Consider the following 13,952-nt stretch of genomic DNA (forward strand, 5'->3'; position numbering starts at 1 on the left):
CCCATTACATTTTCCGAAAGACGTGGGGTTCAGGAGAGGTGCCACACTGAGCAAAGGAGATTTCCTAGCCTGAACTCTGCAATAAGAGGCTTCCTATGGAATCTTAGGACTTTGGGCACTGTGACCAAACAATAGTAAATATGAAAATGTGGATGACAATGAATGTGATGAGAATGGGGTCTCCTGATGCAGGAAGCCCAATCTCAAAGAATTCAGGACTGAGAGCCTGTATAAAGCACTGACTAGAGTCCTAGAGTTTTTGAGCTTTCCCACTAACACTCCCTCATCCCTATCAGTCATGTTTGTACCAAGACAGAAGGTACAACATTGGTTACTTCGAATGGCTCTGAAATGTTTGCTAAAATGTTCCTCCTTTCATTTAGGCATACAAAAGAAAGTCGCAGAATGGAGCCCAAGCAACGTCTCACAGGACTTCTTCAGATGCCCAATAATGATGGTTCTAAAACTCATCCTTTAATTTTCTCTAACAAAGTCAATGCAACCCCTGTAAAAATTTTCCGGTTCAGGGCAGTCTGTAATGGATGATTCTGGTTGGTTTTTGTTTGTACTGGAATCAACAAGACTCGGTAGGATAATACTAACATCCTGAGGTCTGCTCTGCTTTCGTGCATGAATGTAGGATCACAGAGCAGATTATTTAGGTTTTAAAGAGAGGTTTTTTCAATTTTGAGAACTGATATCAAGAGCTCTACTGCTTGTTAATTCTTTTGGATGTGTTTAGGCTTCTAGGAGAAGAGTATGGCCTGTCTAAACATATTTTGAATACTTTTTCCACTTATCTATTGGGGTTTGCAGCAGATATCTTGAACTGGAACGTCTAGGAAATACACGAGATGGAATCGAAGATGAACACTGCACATTTTGGAATGGCGTGACGAAACGTCTGGTTTTACACAAAGCAATGAACTGCAAATTCAAAGACTGAACTGAAATGCTGATTCAATCTGTTGAAAGGTAAAAAATATATACAAATACATCAACCCATTTCAGCTACCTGGCAGCTTTACCAAGAGCATTTGATCCCATAAAGAACGGATGCTTATTAAATATAAACAAAATCCCGGAAGCATTATTGTAAAACTTTAATATTGATTAATTGCTTTAATCTAGAAACACTGTAATTGGGTCCACCGATAATCGAATGCTGGTGACCTTACTGTTCTTTACTTCAAATTGCATGTTGTGAACCTGTTCACGTTACACTTTCAAACAAAAATGATCCAAGGTCTCCAGAGAAAGCAGAGAGAAATACCACAGCGGCAACTACTTGTTGGTGGTTGGTGACAGGCTCAGCCACAGGAAACCTATAATAATAACTGTGGTATTTGTTAAACGCTTACCGGGTGCCCGGCACTGTACTAAGCAATGGGATGGATACAAGCAACTCGGGTTGGACAGAGTAACTGTCTCATATGAGGCTCACATTCTCAATCCCCAGATGAGGTAATTGAGGCACTGAGAAGTGAAGTGACTTGCCCAAGGGCACACAGCAGACAAGTGGCAGATCTAGGATTAGACCCCACGACCCTCCGACTCCCAAGCCCATGCTCTATACACTAAGCCATGCTGCTTCACTTTGCCAAGGTACCAACGCAACACAGTCATCTTCTGAAATAGGCAGGGTGAGTCAAAATTGAAGAGGCCTAGGAAGGGAGGAGGCTTAATAAGCTCAGGAGAAAATTTCTCAGCTACAGCTCCAGTTCTAGAGATTGAGGATAAGCCAGGTCACACTGGAATGACATCAAGTCCCGAGGGTGGAGATGCGAGATCCTCTTACCTTTCCTCCCGGTTCTGCCCTACGCACACCCGGCCTCCATGGCGGGGGGTGGGATTGCTACAGGACCGCTGACGCACTTGAAAACCAATCCCACAGGTGGTACTGCAGGGTGACCAAGAAGTCCAGGGCGTCCAGCCTCCATTTCTATGGAAATAAATTGGAATCATGCATTAGTATGTGGCTCCTTCCCATCACCTTCATTCAGAAACCAGCCAATAATTCCCGGGGAGTTTTAAAATTGAACTTGCTTGCTTGGTCTTTTACATTACAGCTGCCCCTACTCTCTCACCCTTAACCCACTGTGGGTCAAAGTCATCTGCCTTTGCATTTCTTCACAGGGCTGAGGAGTAAGTTCTGTTAGTATTAAATAAAGACAAGTAAGGCAAAATGTCTGTGGGTCAGTGCATGTGGCCAGGGTGTGAGTGTTTGCTTGGAGAATATGAAGGAATGTATGTACATCTAGGGAACGGAGCAAGCGTCTGGGAGACTGACTGGAGTAAAGAGAGAAGAAGTGGGTCTGGGGGCTGTAAGTGAAGCAGAAGAGGAGAAATGGGATCGAGATGGGAGAAAGAAGGACAGAGAAAGAGAAATAGAGGGAGGAAAGAGTCAAAGAAAGGAAGGAAAATGGGTGGAACAAGAAGGACAAATGAAATGCTGGGGTATGTCAGGGATAGAATGGATAAATATAACGCAGGGAAAAATAACGCAAAGCATAAATATTTTATCACAAGTTTTACTTAAACTTTTTTGGATAATTTGCTACATGCACAGTTTTTCATTTGAAAAGAAATAATCACAAAAACATTATGCAGGCCCTGACCTTTCCCAAGTTAAGAACCTTTCACAGCAGCGCGAGCTGCTATAGTTCCACTGACAATCAGTTAAGCTGATTAAATGTGTTGCTATATTCACAACTCCATAGAACCACTTAAGTCAAAGAAGGAAATGAGATATTTTATTCAAATTCAGGACCAGCTCATGCCAGTTTTAATAGAATTAGCTCGGCGTTGTAATTTGTCTACCCATGCTACACATAGAGCAGAACAGTATGCCAATAATCCCAGTAGTCCAGAAATTAAACAACCAGGGACCAAAATTTAAATTTGATCATTTACATATTCAAAATTTTTAAAAGATCAGTTTAGAGCCACGAATATTTCCTACAGTTAAATGGTGGCATTAAGCCCATAGCATCAATATAAATGGACAAAAATGAGCCCATGCATTCGTTACCACCTGAGAATAAAGATAGGCCTCACTCAAAGTGGCCATCATCTTTTTCAAGTTCCTCCAGTACCACTTGGCAAAGGAAGATTATGGAACATTTAGGGTCCCTTTGTTATTCTGAAAAAAATATCGCTGCATACAGAAGGACATTTTTTAAGTGCTTTGGAGATTCTGGTTGAAGATCACATAAATATGCCTGCAGTACACCATGATCATTTATTTCTATGAGGGCAGAATTACCTCATAAATTAATTCATTCCATGTACTTCTACAGAAGATGAATCTCTCCAAAACTATTTATTTTTTAAAAAATACTGAAGATGATATATCCACGTATTTTCAGATTATTCAAAGATATTTGGGCTTATTCCATGCAAACTGCAAATGAATTCAACTGACTTAAGATGATTTCAAATAAGTTGACCTTTGTACATCTCTAAAATATTACATTTTCATATTTACTTCTCTCTCCCTCTGAGAATTAAGTTCACTAGATTGAATCGCCTCATCAACACTGCAAAATGAACCAGGTGCTACAAAGCCAAGATTCTACTTCCTATTGTTTTCTATGTACCTACCTCATCTAGTGAAGTGCTCCAAGGAAAAAAAAGCAAAAAAGAAGTAGGCTCAAATACAATGAAATGCATCACTTTTAGCTTTAACTTTTCTTTAAGAAACAGGGAATAGAATGCTAAGGTCAAAGCGATAAAAAAAAATGTTGCTATTCCTGACGGGAGAGATTTGTACAGAAGTAAGAGAACAAAAACACTTCAAAGAAGCCCCAAAATGCAGCAGGTGGGGAATACTTGATTTATATAAAAAATACACCACCTAAAGATAAGTGCAGTTTTTACTACTTTTTCTAGTGGTATGTGTTGATTCCAAAGCAATCCCCCTAGAGTACAACTGCCAACAAGTGCAGGTCAATTACCACTGCTTGAAGGCTTTCACCAAGCTTACCACACAGAAGGAATAAGGACTGTCCCCTCTTCCAATCAATCACTCAACCAATCAATGCTATCTGACTCCTTACTGTGTGCAGAGCACTGTATTAAACACTTGGGAATGTACTCGACACTGGAAGACAGTAGACACGATCGCCGCCCATAAGATGTTTACAATCCCCGTTCCTCTTCACCCCATCCTGGGATAGGATTCAAACTTCCCTCTACTAGAGCTCCAGGGAGAACAGGGATGGTGTCCAATCTTCCCCATTTTTGTCTTTCCCCATTAAATCTATATGTGCATGTGCCTGCACAGGCTTGTACTTGAATATGTGTGGCTGAATGGTCATTTGAGATCTTTATTATTGACTTTGGTCGTTGTCATTATCCTCTTGTTCTCTCTGTAATACATGCACAAGATGTTCTTCTCAACACATTATTTTGAGAAAAATCTCTTTCCAACAAGTTATCTATTGCCTATTACCATATATGTTTTTCTTCCTCACAACCACCCCTAGGTTTGATTTCTAAAGCCCCTCGCAGCAGCTGTTGTAATAGATGATTCCAGTTGTAGAATCCCTTTATCACCGGTGCTTGTGTATAGGTTTATAAACTGCTTTTTCCATATTAGGACAAACACAGCAGGAAGCCAGGAGCCAACATGTGTCGGTGTTGTTGGAGAGGTTACAAAACAGACAAATGGCAAAAGGAGCCTTAGGGTAAGGGACAGAATGACCTGTTTAAGCAAACCTCAAGGCAAGAGCAGGATGCAGGCAGTGTTGAAACACGAACCCTGCAGATCAGATTGCTTCTTCTCCCTTCCTGGCCGGCGGCTGTCAGCACACATCTGGCCAACTCGGCTTCTCTCCCTTTTACCAAGACAGTAAAACTCAAGCTCTCTAACTCATCTAATGAGGGTGAAGTCAGTGTACTGCTGGAGCAAATGAGGGAGGAAGTAAGGAAGGGAGGAGTAGAAAGCGGAATTCAGAGCGTGTTAAAAACAAAAATCAAGATACTCAAGAAGAGGGAGGATGTCTGGTTTGAGTCCTTGGAAACGTTACTGCTGGCACTTGGCAGCCTTTCCAGGTGAACCCCCAAACTGTTACAATACTCTGGCCATAAATTTCAAGACTGACTGAGACTCACTTGGAACTATCCTAGAAGAGTAAAACTTTCTGACTTTCACCGAAATAGCTGCCGAAAGCAATAAATTCTGCCGCGGCTTAGTTGTCAGATCAAAAGTACTCACCACAAGGCCATTGTTTAGGACCGTTCAATCAATCAGTGGCATTCATTGAGCACTTATTATGGGCAGAGCACTGGATTCAGCATTTGGGAGTGTAAAATTGAGTTGGGAGACATGATCTTTGCCCGCAATGAATTTACAACCTAGTAGCAGTTGGGATGAGTCAGCCGAGGCCATTCCCCTTTAACAAACTAGCCATCTTGTCCTCCAGGCTACTGGCTGGAAGGAATCAGGCGGGATCCAGAGAGCTCAGCATAATGTGCTGTTTCCTATGTGCAGCCCCATCACCAATTTCCATAATATTAACTGCACCAAAGCCAACAAGTTTGACCATGGTTTAGTTTTCAGTTTGGGAGCTGACTTGAAATTAGAGCTCCAAGCAAAAGAAACACAAGGTGTCAAAAAGCACCAGTCCAGAAGAGTAATAAACTCATGGGTTCTATGTAATTCTGTGCAGTGGGAAAGAGAGGAAATTTATAGTGAAGCAGGGTCTGCTGATGACTCATGTTTTGAGGAAATTTGAAGTTGCTAATTCCATGATAGGAAAGGTTAATAACTATTACAGAATGAAGGTTTGGGAAATTTCACTGCCCTCTAGACACACTTTCTGAATCCAATTTCAGTAGCACAAGCAATGCAGATGTGATGTAAGACTTTCACTGTGACTCTCTAGAAATAGTATGAGATTTCATGTGTCCCTCCAGCTTAGGGTTTTTGCCCATTCATTGACACTGTCTGCAACAAATAAAGGGCTTTATCATGGAATTTTGTGAAAAATAAACATATTTTGCAATTTGGTGCAGTACTGCTTGATTGATAAAGATGCCTTTATGACTGGTGGCACCTTAATTTGAGAAACATATTCTCTACTGCCAATGTGATATTTAGCTGGCTCGTCTCATAATTTTTCTTCCGCTTCTCTCCACCTTCAAACTGTTTAACACCTTCCGAAAACAGCGGTTCAACGTCTTAAAAAGCACTGAACCACGTGACATACCTGGAACAGTTGATGATTTCCATGTTCGGTCCCTCACACTGCCAGCCTCCACACTGAGGGAGGGATTGTCACAGGAGCGAGTTCTACAGAGGCAGGAACCCACGATGTTACCATCTGTGTGGCTACAAGGAGTCCATGAGGACCATTCTCCAAAGTTCCCATCTACAGTTAAATTCCTTGTCTAGAAGCAAAAAAAAAGGGTAGTAAAATATTATTCATTCAATCGTATTTATTGAGCGCTGCATGTAGAGCACTTTTACTAAGTGCTTGGAAACAGATTCAGACAACCCCTACCCAACAAGGGGCTCACAGCCTAAAAGGGGAGACAGTCAACAAAACAAAACCAAGTAGACAGGCATCAATAGCATCAAATAAATAGAATTATATATATATACACATCATAATAAAATAAATAGAATATAGTTCTGTGACTGCTTAGCTCTGTGTAGCCAATAAAGGTTTTTGTTAATATTAATAATAATATTTGTTACTATGACATGTCAAGTACAGTTCTAAGCATTGGGGTATCTACCAATACCCCAATATATATATGTATATATTACCCCTGATATAAGTTAATCAGGTCAGAAAGTTCCTGTACCAGATGGGATCACAGTCTAAGAGGTTGCTATGTACAGCTTCACAGGTGCAGGCTAAAACATTACTTGGATTTCCTACAGGCTAATCATCAGCACACTACACCTCATTTGCTGAAGTGTTTTACAAACCTTTGAATATTTTTTTGGTGTATATATCCACCGCTTCTAGAGGGCAGTCACCTTCAATCAGCAATTCTTGTATAATTGTTCTACAGGAATTCACATCTCCTCCAGGAAGGCTTCCCAGAGTAACTTCTCATCTCCCAACCTTATTTCTTTTCCTAACTGTACTTATGTGCCAGGCACTGTACTAAGCACTGGGGTAGATGCAGCTAATCCAGTCGGACCCAGTCCATGTACTTGTAGGGCTCATGACTTTAGTCCCCATTTTACAGATGCGGTCACCAAGGCACAGAGAAGTCAGTGACCTGTCCAAGGTCACACAGAAGGCAAGTGGCAGAGCTGGCATTAGAAACCAGGTCTCTGGCTCCAACACCTGTGCTCTCTCCATTAGGCCGAGCTGCTTCTCAAAGAATTTACCCCTCTGATATGTCACCTATGGAGTTGAGCTTTTTCTTCCCTCTAAGCAGGTACTCAAACCCAACCCCAACCCCCACTGTACTTATATTCTTGAAACTCTGTGACTTCCTCCTACACATATTGATTCTAGAGTCTATCTTCCCATTAGATTGTAAATTCCTTGGGGGCAGGAATTGTACTCTCCCAAGTATTTACTACAGTACTCTGCACTCTGCATATAGTAAGGGCTGATTGATTGGTTGGCTGATTTTTACTGATAGCCGGTGAAGAGACCACCATACTGAGCCGCTTTGTAGCTAGGGTGCACTGAGGAACTGGTCCAAGAAGAAAGTTCGTCACTGATCAGGTGGTTGTGTGTGTAATCTGAACGTAGATGACAGGTCAATTCATGAAAGCAGATGTCATCAATCGGGGTCTGACATATGGGGAGATTCCAGGCCTCTTCTTACTAGTTTGTTTTTCTAATCCCATATTTGTTCCCAGAAATCGTTGACGTAAAAAGCAGGGCACGTTTCTGATTTTAAACTGGAAGGCTTTCCAGCAACAGAATTATCAGCCCCAACATCAACAGACTCCAGATAGGATAAGATGTGGTTGATTCCACTTTGAGGAAAACAAAACATAAAACAAGGTGAATGCAGTAGGCCATAAAAATCCACTTTTGCTAAAGGGAAGCATGGGGGTGGGGGAAGTGTTGCAGAATGCAATATCCTAACATCTGTTTCTGCTTTCAACTAAGAGCTGAACCAGTAGGTTGGCCACCAAGGCTTGCCTTTTCTTGCCGGCGCATATACAGCGTACACTACTACATTTTATCCAGAAAAAAATATGTACTCTCAAATAATTTTTAAAGAGAAGGGATTTAATTACATCAAACAGCAGGCTTTCACTATTTATCTTCTGCTGCTGGCTTTTTTCCATCCACTCTACTATGGATTCCATCATTTAACTATTAATTACACTTAAGATTCATCATTCATGCATCTCAATGTCCCATAGAAGAGACAAGTATATTCCTTTCTAACTACAACTGATAGAGCTTCAATCCATCATTTCGCCATCAGCAGACATGTGTTTATTGAAAACAGCACACAATTCTTTGCTCACTAAAGTACAGCTGAGCTTAGCTTTCGCTCTGCCATTCTTCCCTATACAACAGGAAATACTGATTTCCTATTAAATGTCAAGACCGTTAATTCTCCCTGACGTGGCTGATTGGGAGATTCAAGATAATGTGTCGCTAGTCCAATTAGTGCCAGAGCTAAGATAGACTCACATAGGCTGCCAGACATGTTCAGGGGGTTTTATGTTATTCTGCCGGGATGTGGGGGGTAAACAGTACCCAGAACCCAGGGGATGTCGGACAGCGTGCTCTCTCTTCAAAGCTCCAGCAATCTCTTCCTGTAGCACCTAGGATGGGCATGAAGAAGTGCCCGATCTCATGGTGGGTGGCAGGCACGTGATATTCAGTTCTACAGCAAGTTGTGCCAAAACTAGGAGTAGGCTGAAGGTGATGTTGGATAAAATAATGGACTAGGAGTTCATCATAGGTTTCTGGAGGGAAATTGGGAATATAGAGGGAAACACTCAGGATGGAAAATCCATAACTATTGGTTTAGAAATCAAGGAAGCAACTAACTATCCTGTCACTGTCCAGGGCTGCTGCCGTTACCATCAGAAATTGAACATCAGGCTACTTGGATCATCAATCACACCCAGCAGTGACATAGTTTATACTTTTACCACCTCAAGTTCTTCCTAAACGGAATGTGGCAGGAATCTTTTTCTAAGGAAAATTCAGAATGACTCTGAGATGTGGTTCAAATCCATGTGCCATCCATTACTGATGGTTAGTGCAGAAAATGGCTATTTGGAATACGGTTTTCAAATGAATACATTTACAGTTCCTTCTTTCGCATTCCCCTAAACTTTTCTTCCTTATCTAAATTTTGAATATATTGCTTTACAATGATCACTACATTCATTTAACACACAAGTTCTCTGTGATTATTACAATTATTTTGAAAGATGGTTTAACAAAGAAAAATCCACTGCATGAATTAGTGATGGTAATATCAGAAAATCATAAAAAGTTTTTTATCACAGTAATGAAATACAGAATTAACTCTAATTGGGAATGTGCTAGTTTCTTTCAAATTAATTTCCAACCCCATGAATGCTTTATCTCCTATCTTATCCCAACCCTTTAGATTGCAGTAAATACTTGCTGATATTTAACTTTTTATGGATAGGTCTTGCAGAGCTCTACATGCACTTAGCAAACCTCGGTATTAATACCTGGGACCAAGGGCAATTCCTACACTAACTACCTTCCCTATGGTAAAACCTGAGTTCTTAGACATCCAATCTAAATTTTAAGAGCTTATCTGAACTTATCCAAAAACTCCCCACAAAGTAACTGAGAAGGGTAAGTGGCAAGGAAGATATTTAGGATTTAAATTCAGGACATCAGACATTCTGCCACTAAAATTTAGATCTTTGGGATATTACTAATCCTTCAAATATACCTGAACAAACTCTTGAATGTCCTAGTTTGATGTCTGCTCGGAAGGTGAAGAGGCCAAGAAACAATTCAGATGTAAACTTCTTTTATCAGAAACTCTTGAACTGAATCAAGTTTAGGGTATAATTCAGCTCGTTAATCGACAGCTGCACCACAGAAATGCCAAGAGTTCATGAATAAAGCAAAAATTCTGTAGTTGAAGGGCACCTAACACCTCACTGAGCAAAGTTAAATGTTATGCGAGGAAACCCATCGTACCAGAATCACTAAGGTGATAATATCATTTTAGAGCAGGCTCAAATGCCTTAAAATGTTTTAAACGATAATGTTCACAATTACAATTTTAAAAGCAATCAAGCACATTAGACTTTGTTAATACAGTTATAGGCACTATCCATCTCTCTTCTCTTAAACCAAATAGACTCAACAAAAATGTTTAAATAGGCTATCTTCTCTTGATGGGAAAACTTGCTTAATCCAAAGTAACTGACTGTGATTCTGGGTGAATCCTGGGCCAGTTGGTTTTATTCCCCACGTTTCAGCTCTTAATCCTCCCCCTTTTGGACCTCCTTAATCTGCAGTCTTTAGTTGTAATGGATCCAAATGTTATGGGTTATGTGCTAAGTCCCAGATGAAAAGCAGCTTGGACTAGCGGACAGAGCCACAGATCTGGGAGTCAGAAGGACCTGGGGTTCTAATCTGCTTGTGTGACTTTGGGCGAGTCATTTCACTTCTCTGTGCCTCAGATTCCTCATCAGTAAAATGGGGGTCATAGATTGTGAGCCATATTTGGGACAGGGACTGTGTCCAACCCGATTTGCTTGTATCCACCCCCAGCGCTTAGTACGGTACTTGGCAGTTAGTAAACACTTAACAAATACCACAACTGTTAACTTAAAATAGGTATCAGAAGCCTGCTGCTAATATCTCTAAAAACAAGGGATATTTCTGTTTGCTTCTTTTTAATTCTGAAAAAGAATGAAAAGACTTGGTAGCATCCAGAAATTCCGATGGCCCTCAAATCTCCAAATACAGGAGTGACGGTGTTGAACACAATGCGGTCCATGATGTACAAGTGAGAGGCAAGTCCCCTAGAATGTATTTTGCATATTTGCGTTACACCTTTGGAAATGCATGTTAGCTTCACATCCTTATTAGTACAACTTTAGGTATTCAGAACCACAGAAGAACCAAAAAAAAATCTGAACGTTGAATAAAAACATCTTCAATATTACTGGGAGACCTAAGAAGATGACTATGAAATGTGGGGAAATAAGACCTTTAAGGACAAGGTCAGAGATACTGGAGAAGAGATTGAGGGTCGGAAACTCAATAACGGTCATCAAATCCATGATGACCAGCTGTTTTTCAATTCTATAGAGGATGAAGTCTTGAAACAGAGCATGAGAAATTTAAGTAAGAAAGAATTCCCAGTCTTTGAGGGTTGTTAAACACCGAAATAGACTGTGAAGACCGGTTCAGGATCGTCTCTATAAATTATTGCAAAAGGAATTGACTCTCACCCCGTGGGATAGTTTAGATTCAGTCTGATCTGGAGGAACACGATGGATTTAGTGGCCTTTCAGCCCCATAACTGTACAAGTCTGGGAACAATCACTGACAATGCGGCAGGAGAAGAGTTAACAGCAGAACTCCTCTACTCCATAGTCTAGAAGGACTGCTTGATTGCAAAATCCCAAAGGGAAGCTATGGATGCAGAAATTATGACTTGGTGCAAAAGGCAAAAAACTCTAGCTCATTAAATGGAGCATTAAAAAACAAAACAGTGGAAAGATAATCAGTTATCAGAGAAAGGCTGTTTTCTTTTATGATGTCTTTTGAAAGCAGAAGATCATCTTGAGGAGATTCTTGAGAAGTGCGTTCTGTGGTCAATGAACTCAGCACTACACAAGTCTGCAGAGCACAAACAAGATCTGCAAGGAAGGGCCTGAAGCAGCCTGGTTGGGATGAAGTTATGAATTTAAGGTTAGGAAATATTAACGGAGACTTGTTTTCCTGAGATTGGCACACACTTAAAGCACTTTAAGAGGCCATTGACTGTTCTAGTACTTACTGGACACACGGAAATGCTCTGCTCCCACTGACTCATGCTTAGGCTCTCTTCCAAGGTTGTGCATTTCTTCATCACCACATCCCAGCCACAGTAAGGATCCTGGGCTCCGATACAAGCACTGCAAACACAAACACCAAAAGGTCAAAATGAGGGTACCTTCGAGGTCCACCAAGTCAATACGTAGGGAAAAGCTGCCCATGGCAGGACTACCCACTCCCAAAGAGACTAATGAAAGATTAATTTTGTGGCAGATGTTTGGGGTTCCATGACTGGAGCCAGCTCAGTCCGCTTCAGTTTGGGACTTGACTTCCTATGCAGATTTCCTAACTCCTGGAGGAGTTCAATCACACTCTTTTTTTAATAAAAAAATTGTATTTGTTAAGCACTTACTATGTGTCAGGCACTGTTCTAAATACTGGGGCAATCAGATCAAACACACACCCTCTCCCACATGGGGCTCACAGTCTAAGGAAGAGGGAGAATAGGCATCGAATCCCCATTTTACGCACGAGGAGACTGAGGCACAGAGAAGTTAAGCAACTTGCTCAGGGTCACACAGCAGACATCTGGCAGAGCTGGTATTAGAACTCAGATCTTCTGATTTCTAGACCAGTGCTCTTTCCACTACTAGCCCATTCTGCTCCCCGACTCTTCCCTCCATAGTATTTATGAGGACTTGTCTTATACAAGTCTTATTTCTAGGCTACATTTTTATGAATTCAAGATGGTTTAATAATCTGACCCAGAATGACCAGAAGGACTTTTGCCTCTCATCTTCCATCTTTTCTAAAAGAAATAAAATCACATCTGAGTGTGATATAGTTTTGCAAGATGAGCTCAGAATGCCAGCATTATACTCTTCTTTCAAGTGCAGAGCTAGTGACACATCTATTATTGATGAAATGTGTGGTTAATATTGCACTATAAAATTCTTTCAATGCAAATGCTCCAAGAGGTTCATTGTACTATAGCTATACTTAAAAAATGGCTCAGAAACACAAATTACTTCTTATTTTCTCACTAAGATAATACGGGACCCCTAATATTATGTATCACAACATTTATGCAAACAGAAATATTTAATCTAAAAACACTGTCATTTTTCCGCCCATGGTAGACTTCTGGATTCAAAACTCTGAAGAACAATATACAGTCTTGGCTATTGCATATTGTTTTAAAACACACACACACCCCATCTTGTGCTTCCCTTAATGTCAATAATTCTTCAAATTCATAACTGCACAAAATGTTAAAATTAGCATTTTTCCTATTCGGGATATGTGTATATATACATTGATAAATACGTATTCCATATATGAAACTGTTTATTCTGCATTAAAAAGGTCTGCAGGGGATTTTAATGGAGTGATATTCCATATTTCATGTTATGAATTCAAGGATACTTTTCTGCATGCTCAATTTCAATATATTATTTTTGGAACTGAAGTTCATTTTAAAGTGATACACATGGAAAATTGTGGAGCTGCTGTTAAAAGGAATACCATGGGATTAGGAAATTTTCCACTCCTTTTCTACCACTTTAGAATGTTTTCCTCACCATTACTATTTGCACAGCATTAGAAAAATATATCCTTAACATTTCTTTAAGTGAAAGAAGCTTAATTTATTCTTGTTTAGTCCTCCTCTGAACTTAAAGAGGGTCCTTGGCTAGAAATCCACAGTGTACTAATCTTTATGGTTTGAAGAGAATCCACTTGGCAGATCTTACACTTTAAAACTACAGACAATCAAGGAGGCAAAGTGTCCACTCCTGTATCAATGGAGTCATGAGACAAATATATTAGGCAGTAAGACAAACTTTTCAGATTTTCTAGAAATTTGAAAATGACTGCAAGTTCATTACCATTTGTTTCCATGAATTCTGGATTACCAGGGGATAAATGGAAGATTTCTGGCTTCTTCTATTACCGTAATATTTATCACTGTGATTACTTGAAATGATGAATATTAAATAGGATAAGACTATGTACGTGTTAAGACGC

The 13,952-nt window shown here is 40.3% G+C and overlaps 1 protein-coding gene across 1 annotated transcript in view; it reads right to left on the reverse strand.

Moving 5' to 3' along the window:
• Positions 1 to 13,952, reverse strand: part of SEMA5A (semaphorin 5A) — a 366,908-nt gene that overhangs the window by 57,624 nt on the left and 295,332 nt on the right. Inside the window, 4 exon segments of the mRNA XM_001519071.3 lie at positions 1,799 to 1,942; positions 6,213 to 6,273; positions 6,276 to 6,393; positions 11,950 to 12,067. Coding sequence (XP_001519121.2) covers positions 1,799 to 1,942; positions 6,213 to 6,273; positions 6,276 to 6,393; positions 11,950 to 12,067 — 441 coding nt within the window.

Source organism: Ornithorhynchus anatinus, chromosome X3 (assembly GCF_004115215.2).
Source record: "Ornithorhynchus anatinus isolate Pmale09 chromosome X3, mOrnAna1.pri.v4, whole genome shotgun sequence".
NCBI lineage: Eukaryota > Metazoa > Chordata > Mammalia > Monotremata > Ornithorhynchidae > Ornithorhynchus > Ornithorhynchus anatinus.